General features: G+C 45.1%; 1 protein-coding gene across 3 annotated transcripts in view; it reads left to right on the top strand.

Annotated features, from left to right (window-relative positions):
• Positions 1 to 13073, top strand: part of LOC135908777 (probable sodium/potassium/calcium exchanger CG1090) — a 141007-nt gene that overhangs the window by 106512 nt on the left and 21422 nt on the right. For all 3 annotated transcript variants that reach the window (XR_010566417.1, XM_065440618.1, XM_065440619.1), the window contains exon 6: positions 12416 to 12471. Coding sequence is in view for 2 of the 3 variants with exons in the window: in XM_065440618.1 (XP_065296690.1) it covers positions 12416 to 12471 (56 nt within the window). In the remaining variant the exon portion in view is untranslated. The remainder of the gene's footprint in view (positions 1 to 12415; positions 12472 to 13073) is intronic.

A 13073-nucleotide genomic window follows, 5' to 3' on the forward strand; every position in this document is an offset into this window, starting at 1 on the left:
TTAATTTCGTAACTCCACCTAGTCTTTTGCCGTCCTCGACTACGTTTCCCTTCCTTTGGCACCCATTCTGTAACCCTAATGGTTCACCGGTTATCTAACGTGCGCATTACATGACCAGCCCAACTCCATTTTTTTTCTCTTAATGTCGAATAGAATATCGGCTATGCCCGTTTGCTTTCTGATCCACACCGCTCTCTTCCTGTCAACGTGACGCCTATTATTCTTCGTTCCATCGCTCTCTGTGCGTTTCTTAACTTGTTTTCGAGCTCCTTTGTCAGAACTGGTCCCCGGTGTTGCTGAATAGAACAATGTCATCTGCAAACCGAAGGCTGGAGATATTCGCCGTTCATCCTTGCCCCTAAGCCATCCCAAATTAATAGCTTGAATACTTCTTCCAAGAACGGATTGAATAACATTGTAGAGATTGTGTCTCCTTGCCTGACCCCTTTCTTTATAGGTATCTTCCTTTATTAAACATTTATTCATTTACATTTGCGTGGACGACTATATAACACACGCACGCACATGCACGCACGCACGCACGCACACACATGAACGAAAAGAAAGGGGGTTGACCGAGGGGCTCGATTTTTATGAGTCATATCATAAGAAGCCAACAAACACTGACACCAAGGACCACATAGGGGAAATTACTTGTGCTTAATAAATGTAATAAAGAAACGATAAATTAAGGGACATGAAAGTGGATGAAAAGACAACTTGCCGCAGATGGGGAACGTTCCCACAACCTTCGCATCCACTTTCATTTCCACTTTCATCTCCATTAATTTATAATTTATTTATTTCATTTATTAAGCACAAGTAATCTTCCCATGCTGTCCTGGGTGTCAGTGTGTGTTGGCTTTTTATGATATGACTATATATATATATATATATATATGTAAACGAGAAGAAAGGGGGTTAACCGAGGGACCCGATAATTATTAGTCATATAATGATAAGCCAACAAACACTGACACCAAGTACAACGTAGGGGAAATTGCATGAGCTTAATAAATGAAATCAAGTAATGATAAATTAATGGAAATTAAAGTGGATGAAAAAACAACTTGCCGCAGGTGGGAACCGAACCCACAACCTTCGCATGTCGCGTGCGATGCTCTACCAATTGAGCTACCGCGGCGGCGTTTCCCCATCCACTTTCTTGGGTATTTATCCACTTGGGTATCTTTCTTGGGTATCCTTGGGTATCCAAGTATCCTTGGGTATCCTTGGGTATCCTTTCTTGGGTATCCACTTTCTTGGGTATTTATCATTACTTGATTTCATTTATTAAGCTCATGCAATTTCCCCTATGTTGTACTTGGTGTCAGTGTTTGTTGGCTTCTCATTATATGACTAATAATTATCGGGTCCCTCGGTTAACCCCCTTTCTTCTCGTTTATTACATAACGAGGGTCTCGAATCCGGCAACATTGATGCCTTCAGGTAGCATATGTGGGTTTATTGACCAGTTGCCTTCATCCGAATAAGATCATGTTCTCGTGACGCCTGCGGCAAAAAAGACGTTCCACGTCCGCCGCCAAGGTCTGTGAGTGGGGGCGCTGGCTAACACTCCCAGGGTTCTACTAGTACACATAAATACCCAAGAAAGTGGATGGGGAAACGCCGCCGCGGTAGCTCAATTGGTAGAGCATCGCACGCGACATGCGAAGGTTGTGGGTTCGGTTCCCACCTGCGGCAAGTTGTTTTTTCATCCACTTTAATTTCCATTAATTTATCATTACTTGATTTCATTTATTAAGCTCATGCAATTTCCCCTATGTTGTACTTGGTGTCAGTGTTTGTTGGCTTCTCATTATATGACTATATATATATATGTCCTGTGCGTTACGGGAGGAATGAGCCATTGCTTTTTTGCTTGCTTATAGGGGGACGAGCATACGCTGATGCAGATAGGTTTTGTTGACGCAGAAGAAAAAAAATGCACGGAAGCCTAGCCACAGACAGCGTCGCGTTAAAAGAGCAGACCAGAGATCGCTTTTTTCTTTTCATTTGAAGTCATGCACGATAATCCAGCGCATTGCTTGAGAATGACACCAGCTACCCCCAACGAAGCACCGAACGCTTATACAGATCCCACGCACTGTGGGAATCGGTGCAAGCTTCCGTGCGCCAGCAAGGCAGAATGGTGCATTACGACGCGCTGCAGATGTCAGCGACGAACGCGTCCCTCAGCCACCGCGGTGGACCTTGCAGAGCACGCGCCACATTTTATTCTGCGTTAAAGCGTGTTGGATCACAAAGCACGGCGCAATGCTCGACCTGGTGGCCGCAGTGGAGGACGAAAAGTACGAGCTGGCTGCGTATACAAAGGACTCTGAAGATGCACGCACGCACGCACACCAATCACATCGAATCGAATACAAATGCGAATCGAATACTTTTCGAGTGGTTTTCGAATACTTAGGGAACTTCTTCCGATACAGGGCTCGAATTCTCAAAACTTTTACTTGAGACGTTCAGAAATTCAACCAACAACAAAAAAAGTCTTGAACATTATGCACTGAGAAGAGATGCTGTACAGCAAGTACTATAGAACTTAATGTTATGTTGTGTTATAAAGAATTAAGTGTTATGTCGTTAGGCTGCACTGAAATAAGCTCATACAATGCATATGAGGCTGCACCACAGAACACGTGCAAGAAAGTGATAAGGAACATTGACTTAGCAGATGGTCCGGCGGAGCAGGAGAATAACATAGTCAATCCAAGAAACCCTTTGGCTCTCGCCGTTAAAAGAATCAAGAATACCGGTACGGTGATCATCGTCATTGATGGGCACAAGTTTCCGAATTTCGTCAGATACGGCCCGGTCCTTGTAAGGTGCTCACTATACAATAAACAAGTTGACGTATGCCACCCTTGCGGTCGGCTTGGTCACAGAGCTGACGTGTGCCCGTCTCCGCAAGAGAGAATATGCCGAGGCTGTGGTGCAGTGAATCCGACTGACGAACATAAGTGCCAACCCAGGTGTGAACTGTGTGGTGGCCCACACCCGACGGCGGACAAAATGTGTAAGCAGCGTTATACGACTCCATACGTGGTCAGGAAACGGAGAAACGAAAGAGCACTACCAACCAACGTCAACAAGGACAATAATGACCCACAGCCAAGATCAAGGTCCCGCGGAGGTCCAGGTCCCGCAGTCGCTCACGATCCAGGGGAAGAAGCGTGTCCAGATCCCGACCCAGATCCAGATCCCAATACAGGGCGCGATCCGGATCAAGAGATCGGAGTCAACAGGCTGTATAGAAACCCGGGGGAGGACACAACGGTTACACGTTTGCCGACAAAGTCAAGGGACCGGCCATAGCGGACAAAACACCGCCTCACCGGGTCACCAATAAAACAAGACTTGTCTGGGTCGACGACGCGCGTACCGATCCGGTTAGTGCCATGCTTTGTGACCCACCCCCAGAGCAAAGTAGAGATCGTGAATTAGAAAGACTTAAGAAAGAGAATGCAGAACTAAATGAAATGAATCAGAACATGATTAGAGAGATAACGGCAATGAGGAAACTCTTAAGCGAGGCTAAACCAGCAGAAAACATAGATAGCACGAATACACACAAAGAAGCCCCAGTCCCCGCGCCTGCTGGTGAGGGACCGATGTCAGCCAAGCGTAGGGTGGTTGAAAGTAAGCTCAAGAACACTGAAACACAGAAGGAGGAAGTCAGACAAGCGCTGGCGTCTTTCAGAGACGACATGCGGAGGCTTATGGACAGTGTCTTACAGTTGACAATGAATGCAGGCCAAATACAGAGGGCACTGAATGACCCTAAGGAGGGGCTGAAGGCTTTTGGCGTAAGAATCAAAACCCTGGAAATTATGACTATGTCAATGGACGTAACGGTACAATGCGGGTCGTCATTCCTCAGAGCTACACTAAGTCCCCAGGCGGGGGATATGAATATGCAATATGGCTCACACTAAGAGCGAATTTCGAATATAGCAGTGGAATTGCGGGGGGTACAATAACAAACGTACCATCATCCAGCAATACCTTAGGTGACTTCAGTCTAAACCGGATATTATCGCACTTCAAAAGACAGGATATGGATATAAACGAGAACAAAGGGGTTTAACCGAGGGGCCCGATATTTATTAGTCATATCATAAGAAGCCAACAAACGCTGACACCAAGGACAACATAGGGGAAATTACTTGTGCTTAATAAATGATTGAAACGATAAATTAATTGAAATTAAAGTAGATGAAAAAACAACTTGCCGCAGGTGGGAACCGAACCCACAACCTTCGCATTTCGCGCGCACAAGCACAAGTAATTTCCCCTATGTTGTCCTTGGTGTCAGTGTTTGTTGGCTCCTTATGATAGGATATGAACATGTCACACTCACTGGATACAGGGCCATAGAGTGTCAAACGTACGGTAGGGGCCTGTACGTGCTTGTAAATAAGCAGCTTACACACATCCCACATGACTTAGGCATCATGGACAAAAACCTAGAGTACCTCATGGTTGAGGTTGTAATACCAACTTCACACAAAAATAAAAGGAACAATACCTTATTCGTACTCAACATCTACAGCAATCCGAAGCACCAGAAACAACACTTCAAGATAACATTTGAAAAGGCTACTAATCCAACTGGAAGTAGACCTTTGATTATATTAGGAAACTTCAATGCAGCCCACGAGATTTGGGGCTACGTTACGACGAATGTCAAGGGCAGGAATCTGTGGAGCCACGCGGATGAGCTGGACCTGGTCTTAATCACGGATAAAACACATCCTACAAGGGTCGGCAATTCTGTCTGCAGAGACACCACACCTGACCTTACGTTCATTAAGAACACAGAAACGCAGAGCATGTTTCATGGACTAACACAAACATGAATTTTGGCAGCGATCATTGCGTAATAGAAGTCGAACTGGAAGTTGAGAAAGGCCGAACTCGAGAATTCGAGGTCGTAGACTATTGGGACCTTTTTAGTAAGAGCCCAAAGCCGGAAAGAAACCACCAAACTCAATGTCAGAGACTGGTGTTAGGCCATCAGAAGGGACATCAAAACAGCGTCCAAAGGGATTGTTACAGACAGACACTAATGTGGAGGCAATGGACTCGAAACTTGCACACTTAATAGAAGCCAAGGAAGCCATAACCCGAAGGTGGCGGGCCCAAAGGCTAAATCGTCGGCTGCGAAAAAGAATCGCAGAACTGAACAAACAAATCGAACAACACTGTAACACCCTCTGACAGCAACAGTGGGATGAGTTTTTGTGAGTCGATCGATAGGCAAATAAGGAATGGCAAGGCGTGGAAATTGATCAATCATCTACTGGAGGAAGAAGGCCCTAAAGCCAATCAGAGACACAGCCTTGCCCGAGCTATACACATAGCCCTTAAGAATCAGCCCACCGAAACAGTTACCAAACAACTAATTGACAAACACCTACCAGTCACAAATGAGCAGGACCAACCACTTCCATCAGAATACGGGGGAGCCGCTCAACCTGGACTCGACCAACCCTTCACTACACCCGAAATCCGGAGGGTGATAAGTGAACTAAATCGAAAGTCAGCCCCCGATCCCGATGGAGAACAAACAGATCACTTGGTAATCTCGATGAGTCGTCAATTGAATCGCTGACAGACTTCATCAAAGACGCATGGATCTCAGACGAAGTCCCAGAAGAATGAAAAACCTCACAAGTTATATTAATACCGAAACCAGGTAAACCTCCAAGCTTGGACAACTTACGGCCAATATCACTCACATCATGCGTGGGGAAGGTCGCTGAACACGCAATCCTTAATACGCTAAAGGACCACTTAGAGGACAACAATATGTACACTCACAACATGCTGGGTTTTAGGTCCGCACTTTCCACGCAGGATGCCATGAAGCAAATCAAACACCACATACTCGACGGATATTCTAGAAATACCAGGGCCATACTTGGATTAGACTTGGAAAAAGCGTTCGACAACATCAAGCATGAGTACATCCTCAAAATGATGGAAGACATTATATTCGGGTTGAGAATGTTTAACTACATCAAATCCTTTCTCGAAGCACGCATGGCGAAAATAAAGGTCGGGGACACAAACTCGGAAGTGGTTCAGCTAGGCGATCGAGGAACCCCCCAAGGATCGGCGATCTCTCCCGTCCTTTTCAAGCTGTGCATGATTGGCCTGTCCAGAAAGCTGGGCAACATTAAGGGCATTGACCATACCATATATGCTGATGATCTCACTGTATGGTGTGCTGGTGGCAGGGAAGGGCAGATACAGGATGCACTGACTGAACCGATCAGGACGGTGGAGGAATACCTGAGACCCACTGGACTCAGGTGCTCCCCACATAAATCGGAGTTGCTACTTTATAGACGTTCAAAAGGGGGTAGACCTATGGGCGGGAAACCTCTATCGGAAAGCGATATACACCTACTTACAGAAAGAGGTGTCAATATATCCAGAGTCAGCGTCATCAGGGTACCAGGCTTTTTTTGATGCAAATGGTGGAAACCATACGAAGGTCAAGAAACTCATTCTTAAAACGGATAATGCGTGCGGGATGATCAGACGCCTGGCAGGAAGACACAAGGGCATGAAAGAAGATAACCTCATCAGGTTAATCAACTCTTTCGTACTCTGTCTTATTTCATACGCCGCCTGCCATGTACAACTGGACGCAGGTTCAACTGAAGAAGCTTGACGCAGCGATCAAGAAGATTGTTAAAAACGCATTGGGGCTCCCAATTCGAACCAGCACTGAAAAATTGCTCAAGTTAGGAATACACAACACGACCATGGAGATCGCAGAAGGTCAAGAAATATCTCAAATAGCGAGACTGCCTACAACCAGCACGAGAAGATCAGTCCTGGACAAGATCGTCATCAACCCCATTACGGATCCAGCACAGTACACTAAAGTTCATCAAGAATTCGCAAACAACATAATTGTCGCACTGCTACCCAGGAATATGCACCCAAAACATAATATCAAGAGGAGAGTTGCATGAGCCAGGACGTTAATCAAGAAAATGGATAAAGGGGGCAGAGGAGCCTGCTTTGTTGACTCCGCTGCCTACAATGATCGAACTAAGTTCTCTGCGGCGGTAGTGGACCATCAGGGCAAATGCACCAACTGCGCCACGGTCTACGCTAGCAAACCTGAAGTCGCTGAACAAGTTGCCATTGCATTGGCACTAAGAGGCGATAGATTCACAGAAATATATAGTGACTTGAAAACAGCTATTAGAGCTTTCAATAGGGGAAAGACTGCCCCACAGGCTGCGAGAATAATTAACATAAGGCAAACAAATGTTACACGTTACATTTATTAGTTACCGGCGCACCTTGGTTCACTTGATGGCATTCCTGTCAATCCAAATGAATCGGCCAACAGCGTCGCCCGCGAACTTACAGACCGCGCCGCTTTTACATGTGGTTTTGATTCTGCTGGGTTGGAGAACCTACAGAGGGATATGCTCATTACATACAATGAACTTACAAAACATTACTACATGGCAAGGAGGGAGTTTCCACCCCCTCACTATAGGCTAAACAGAGCACAAGCAGTTACATGCACTTAGGCAATTACAAACACAGTCTTATTATTCACTCGCACAAATAAAGGAATGGTAAAGGAATTGGTAAGGAATTGGGAATTGGGGAATAAAGGAATTGGGAAGCCAACTGGCGACCCCCGGCAAGCCACTGTAACCAGTGGGGCCCTGGAAGAGGGGCTCCACCCGCCGTAACCGAAGAACCTCTACTACAATAAACTGTTTATTTTCTCGCTCTCGGTCCATGCTTCGCTGCGCGCCAACAGCGTTCGCTCGCGCGAGCATGCACGTGAGGCTCCTCGCGACGGGTTGCAAATAAAGAAAAACGCGAAAAGGACAGCAAAAATAAAACAACGCATTAGCTAAAACAACGCATTAGAATCTGTATACCACAGTGTGTTTGTTTATAAGAAATAAAACTTGCTTCATTCAATACTGAGCCTATATAAAAATAGTTGCACATAATTGCGGTCACAAAACATCCAACTACATCCAACTGCGAACAAAATCACTGCAAGAAGTCTCTCTAGCCTCCACAGCGTTGACTGCTATGTATAGAACGTAGTATACTTGTAAAGTACTGTTGGCGGTGCATTTTACCGAAAGAATTTACAAATAGGTATTTTATTTAACAATACTGTCAACCCTCTTACGAGGGTCTTTACAGAGAGGGTAATGAAATAAAGAAAGAAAAATGTACAATATTCACAAACAAAGAATACATCAGAATCAAGCGGCACATTCGTACAGATAGTCATCCAGAATTTGTTCGAATGTAGACAGATCAATATATTCCACAACGCACATCGGTGACTTATTCCACATTTCAATTACGTTGGGGAAGAAGGAGTACCTGAACGTATCAGGGTGGAGCGTTGTAAGCTTGGATTGGCCGATTATGGTTAGTTCAGTGGTAGCGGAGACAGAAACGAAGAAAAATTTGGAGGACGCTTAAGCTTCGCCTATAAGAGTGGAACGCGATATCATTCGAAGATCCCTGGCTGCTTCTGACGCTTGCCGATAACTGCAGCGCGTGTAACCGTAATGTTTACCGAGAAACGCTCGCGGCGAATGCAATGCACGAAGGCGGGCTTTCTGGTAGAAATGCGGCCTCTTGCGTCGGCTGCGATGCGGCGGAGGCGAGCGCCATATGGAAGTGTTTCAAAGAAATGGGTGCGCCACTCCATGGACTCCGAGATATTCGCGCACCGGCGCGCGAAAATGGTGGACGCCGTGACCTGTCTATGAATGGTAGAAACGCTACAAAAGGGGTTTGAATTTTCGTGTAACAAATTGTTTTCTGGTATATTCAGATTACAATACGACGCCATCATGTCTTTAGGTTGTGTGTAAGTCGTACTTTTTGATTTTTTTTACGTATTTTAGCTTGAGAAAATCAATTACTTCAGTAAGTTCCTTGCGCCACATGGAGGGCCTGAGTTTATGTGGTTCGAACATCTTTTTGCTGAAACGACGTCCAATGCAGACACCGGATTTTCTGCGGCACGAGCTCCTCAACGCTGGCCCGTCAAAACGCTGCCGGAATACTTGGCGCAGTAAAGCAGACCAAAGCTACGCAACCCTGTAACTTACCCGTCATTGTCACTTCCCTGCGCCACGTGGAGGGCCTGGGTGCGGGTGGTTCGAAAAAACGACGCTGAATGCCGACGCCGGATTTTCTGCGACCCGGGGCCTTTAACGCTATCGCGTGAATATCGCAAATCAATGGTGCGAGAAAGTGAGCAGCGGTTAGATTTGCGCTGTGTTGCGTGGCTCTTGAGAGTTGAGCAAGGACGCTCTGCTTGTCGTCTCACGCAGCGCATCGACACTGGATTGATCTTCCGGGATGACGCGGGAGGGGCTACGCCTCATTTATCCATTCCAACTTCCAGTGCAGGAAAATTAAGTTTACAAAAGAGCTGCCAGACTATTGCTTTTGGCCAGCGCGGGTGGCTTATACAGGATTTCCCAGCTATCACGCACCAAGTTAAAACCTATCTTGTATACGAATGACACCATTTGTGTGTTACACTCTAAGGACAGTTTACAGCCTTTGGAGTGCCCCTTCTTCCACACAACAATAATCGTCAATTTCCTGTCGGCAATGCTATCATGCTGATAACGCGCGTATCGTTTGTTACTGGAAAGTACCGGGCTCGCAGCTTTAAAGAAAGGAAACGCATCAAGGCAGATGACGATTGTGTGGCAGAAGGGGCACTCCAAAGGGTGTAAACTGTTCTTAGAATGTAGTTGTTAACAGCAACGTGAAGAAGTGTCGGGTACGTAGTCCTGCATTGCTCATAATGAGTTATATGACAATTTTTAATAATTAACGTCTTAATTACTTCACTTATGTCAGCACAGAGTGTTAGAGCACGCTCGAAAACATCAATTTCGGTTCTTTGCGGCGTATTGTATCTTGCGTGGGTATTTTTGCCGCGTTTGAAATAAAGTCAATGGATATTAAAAAAAAAAAGAAAACGACCTGTCTTCCAGCTTGCTCGCTACAACCGTGCCGCTCTGAAACACGCGGCGAACGAACTAATCCCGCCTGTGTCTAGAGCATAAATAGCTCCTAGGCTACACTCTTAGGCAAAGTTACACCCTTTGGCGTGCCCCTTTTTCCACACAACGATAATCGTCATCTTCCTTGATGCGTTTCCTTTCTTTAACGCTGCGAGCCCGGAACTTTCCAGTAACGAACGGCACGCGCGTTATCAGCATAGAACAGTTTACACCCTTTGGAGTGCCCCTTCTGATACATTTCTTTAGTAAACTTTTCTTACATTCTAAGAAAAGTTTGCACCCTTTGAGTCGTATCTTGCCACATAAAAATAAACGTCATCTGTCTTGCCCGCATTTTCTTTAAGGCGGCGAGCCCGGTATTTTCCAGTAACGAACGGCATCCGCGTTATCAGCATGACGTAGCATTGCCGCCAGGAAAGTAGCGGGCGCGGCGTTTTCAAGAAAGGAAACGCAAGCAAGGCAGATGACGATTATCGTTGTGTCGCAGATATACACCCGAAAGGGTGTACATTTGTTTAAAAGTGTTGAGTACTCTGTAAAAATGTTTAGACACTTAAGGGTGTTTTCTTGTCGCACTGGTAACACCCTTACTGTTAGGTCATTAGAAAAATTTATAGAGGACGACAGCGGACTTCTAACTAGATGTGCGACGACAAAAGACGCAGTTGAAAAGTGTAATCATTCGTAATCATTCTGGCAGCCCCAGGTGTAGTTGAAACCTATGTAATCATTCTGACAACCCAAGGCTGTCAGAATGATTACATAGTTTTCAATTACGTCTTTTGTCATCGCATGTCTAGTTAGAGCTCCGCTGTCGTCCTCTAGAAATCTTTCTAAGGCCCCAAACGGTAATGGTGTTATCACACTCTTAAACAAACGTACACCCTTTGGGTCGTATCTTGCCATACAACAATAATCGTCATCTGTGTCTTTCTTGCGTTTCAGTTCTTGAAAACGCTGCACTCTCTACTTTTCTGTCGAGAATGCTCTGTCGTGCTGGCAACGCGCATGCCTTTCGTGACTAGGAAGTACCGGGCTCGCAGCGTTAAAGAAAGGAAATGCGGACAGGACAGATGACGATTATCATTTGGGAACAAAATACAACCTAAACGGTGTAAATGTTTTTAGAATGTGTATGTTTTAGACTGCCATTAGGGCGATTCGGAAGCGGGAAGCCGAGTCGGCTTTTGTTGTTGTAGTTGTATTTCGCAGGCTTTCTGGCAAACCTTAAAGAAAGAACGCGGCAATTTTGCGTGCATTTGCGGGCTTCTTTCACGCTCGGGAAAAAACATTTTTATCTACCACGTATTGAGAAACAGAAAGCTGTGTCGGGAGTTTTTCATGTCACTCTACAATTTTCTCATTGTCACTTTTCATCGAATTATAATATTTGAGAAATATGTATAATTATTAAGGCTAATTATCTAATTAGGTGACCGAGAAAAAAATAATTTGAGTATCTCCAAGCGACGGCAAACAACATTACCTTGGTTCTATCCAGATATGTGGCATTCTCATATCTTTAAGCTCTGGCTAAAATTGGCTGGTACACCCTGTATATGCAGTGAGTAACAATTAGGTCACTGCCATTAAATGATTTCCTGTTAAAAGTTAACCACACCTGATTTTATGTATTTTCTTGTTGTTACAGTGTATTTACTCATTCTCGTTTTTGTGTTGCTGCTATTTTTGAGTTTCATTTGTGTCATCCGCCTTATTTATTGTGAATTTTTAATGTTATTGTTTACTTGGTTTTTGTATGATTTTTTTTGTCTAACCCACTCCTGCGATAGGGGCTGCAGTATGTACAAATAAATAAATAAATAAAGTAGGCGAGCGTATGCGGCGATTTATTGACGTTTCGGCGAGTGTTCCGCATTCGCCAGAATAACTGGTATAACGCACGCATGCAACCGCGCAGGTGCACACGCGGACCGCGTTTGAATGCTACAAATGGGCACAAATCATCGCGACACTGCGGAACTGTCACTGTTCATTAAATTGGGTTTTGCAGCCCATGAATCCAATGAGTGCACAAGACGAAGGCACTTGCGCCGCGCACATACGATCGTGTTGTTCTTGTACGAGTTCCACAGTTACGTGTTCACATAATTACGAAATTGGACTACAGCGCCTGCAGCAGCTTTGCTAAGACACAAATAGGGAGCGCTGTGCGAACCAACGAGCTTTGTGAAGCCCATTGAAACTTGTTTATAGGATCTCTGGCATTCCGTCGCTAGCAACTTAGCTGTTGAGAAGGCACACTTTTCGTTTCTCCAGAAAAAGAGCGACTTGAAACAACATTGACCACCTTTTGTTCTTCCCTCAGCCAGCTACGATCAGCGGGAGGCCGAAAGCAAGAGCGTTCCGGACGCCCAAGGTGACCACGGTAAGCAGCGTTTTTTTCACACCATGTTCGGGGAATAATTTTTTTTTTTGCTTTTGAGGATGCGTTGGTTCAGCCGTGTGCCAAAGAAGTTCCCTGGAACATCTTCCAGCTATAAAGGCGCACAGGATGCCCAGGTCTTGTCCTAACGTACCGCTTCGCCAAGTTGATTCGTTCTAAACGCATCTGAGAGCACTGCAGGAGTTCGTAAAGGAGAAGTAGTCGCGTCGTTTCATTATTTGTCGTGTTTGTTTGTTTTTCGGATCAGGCAAAAAGCACGACATAAATGACGGGAAAACGAATACATAAAGGGAGATTATGGGGTTCTTCCACATAATTAGGCCAATGAACAGATACGTCAGTGACACTTATTTCAGCCTTAGTGAGAAAAAGATATGTTTGCTTTGCGGTGCGATGCGAGTTTAAGTAGATTAGGCGATCTTGGGGTGGTTGTTTGCGTATGTGCCACGAAGCTTGCCGGTAGGTACATTTTGTCTTTCTACAGTCAAACATTTACTTATTTATTTATTTATTTATTTATTTATTTATTTATTTATTTATTGTACCTCAAGGGTCCCATAAGAGGCATTACATGAGGGGTGGGT

Source organism: Dermacentor albipictus, chromosome 1 (assembly GCF_038994185.2).
Source record: "Dermacentor albipictus isolate Rhodes 1998 colony chromosome 1, USDA_Dalb.pri_finalv2, whole genome shotgun sequence".
Classification (NCBI taxonomy): domain Eukaryota; kingdom Metazoa; phylum Arthropoda; class Arachnida; order Ixodida; family Ixodidae; genus Dermacentor; species Dermacentor albipictus.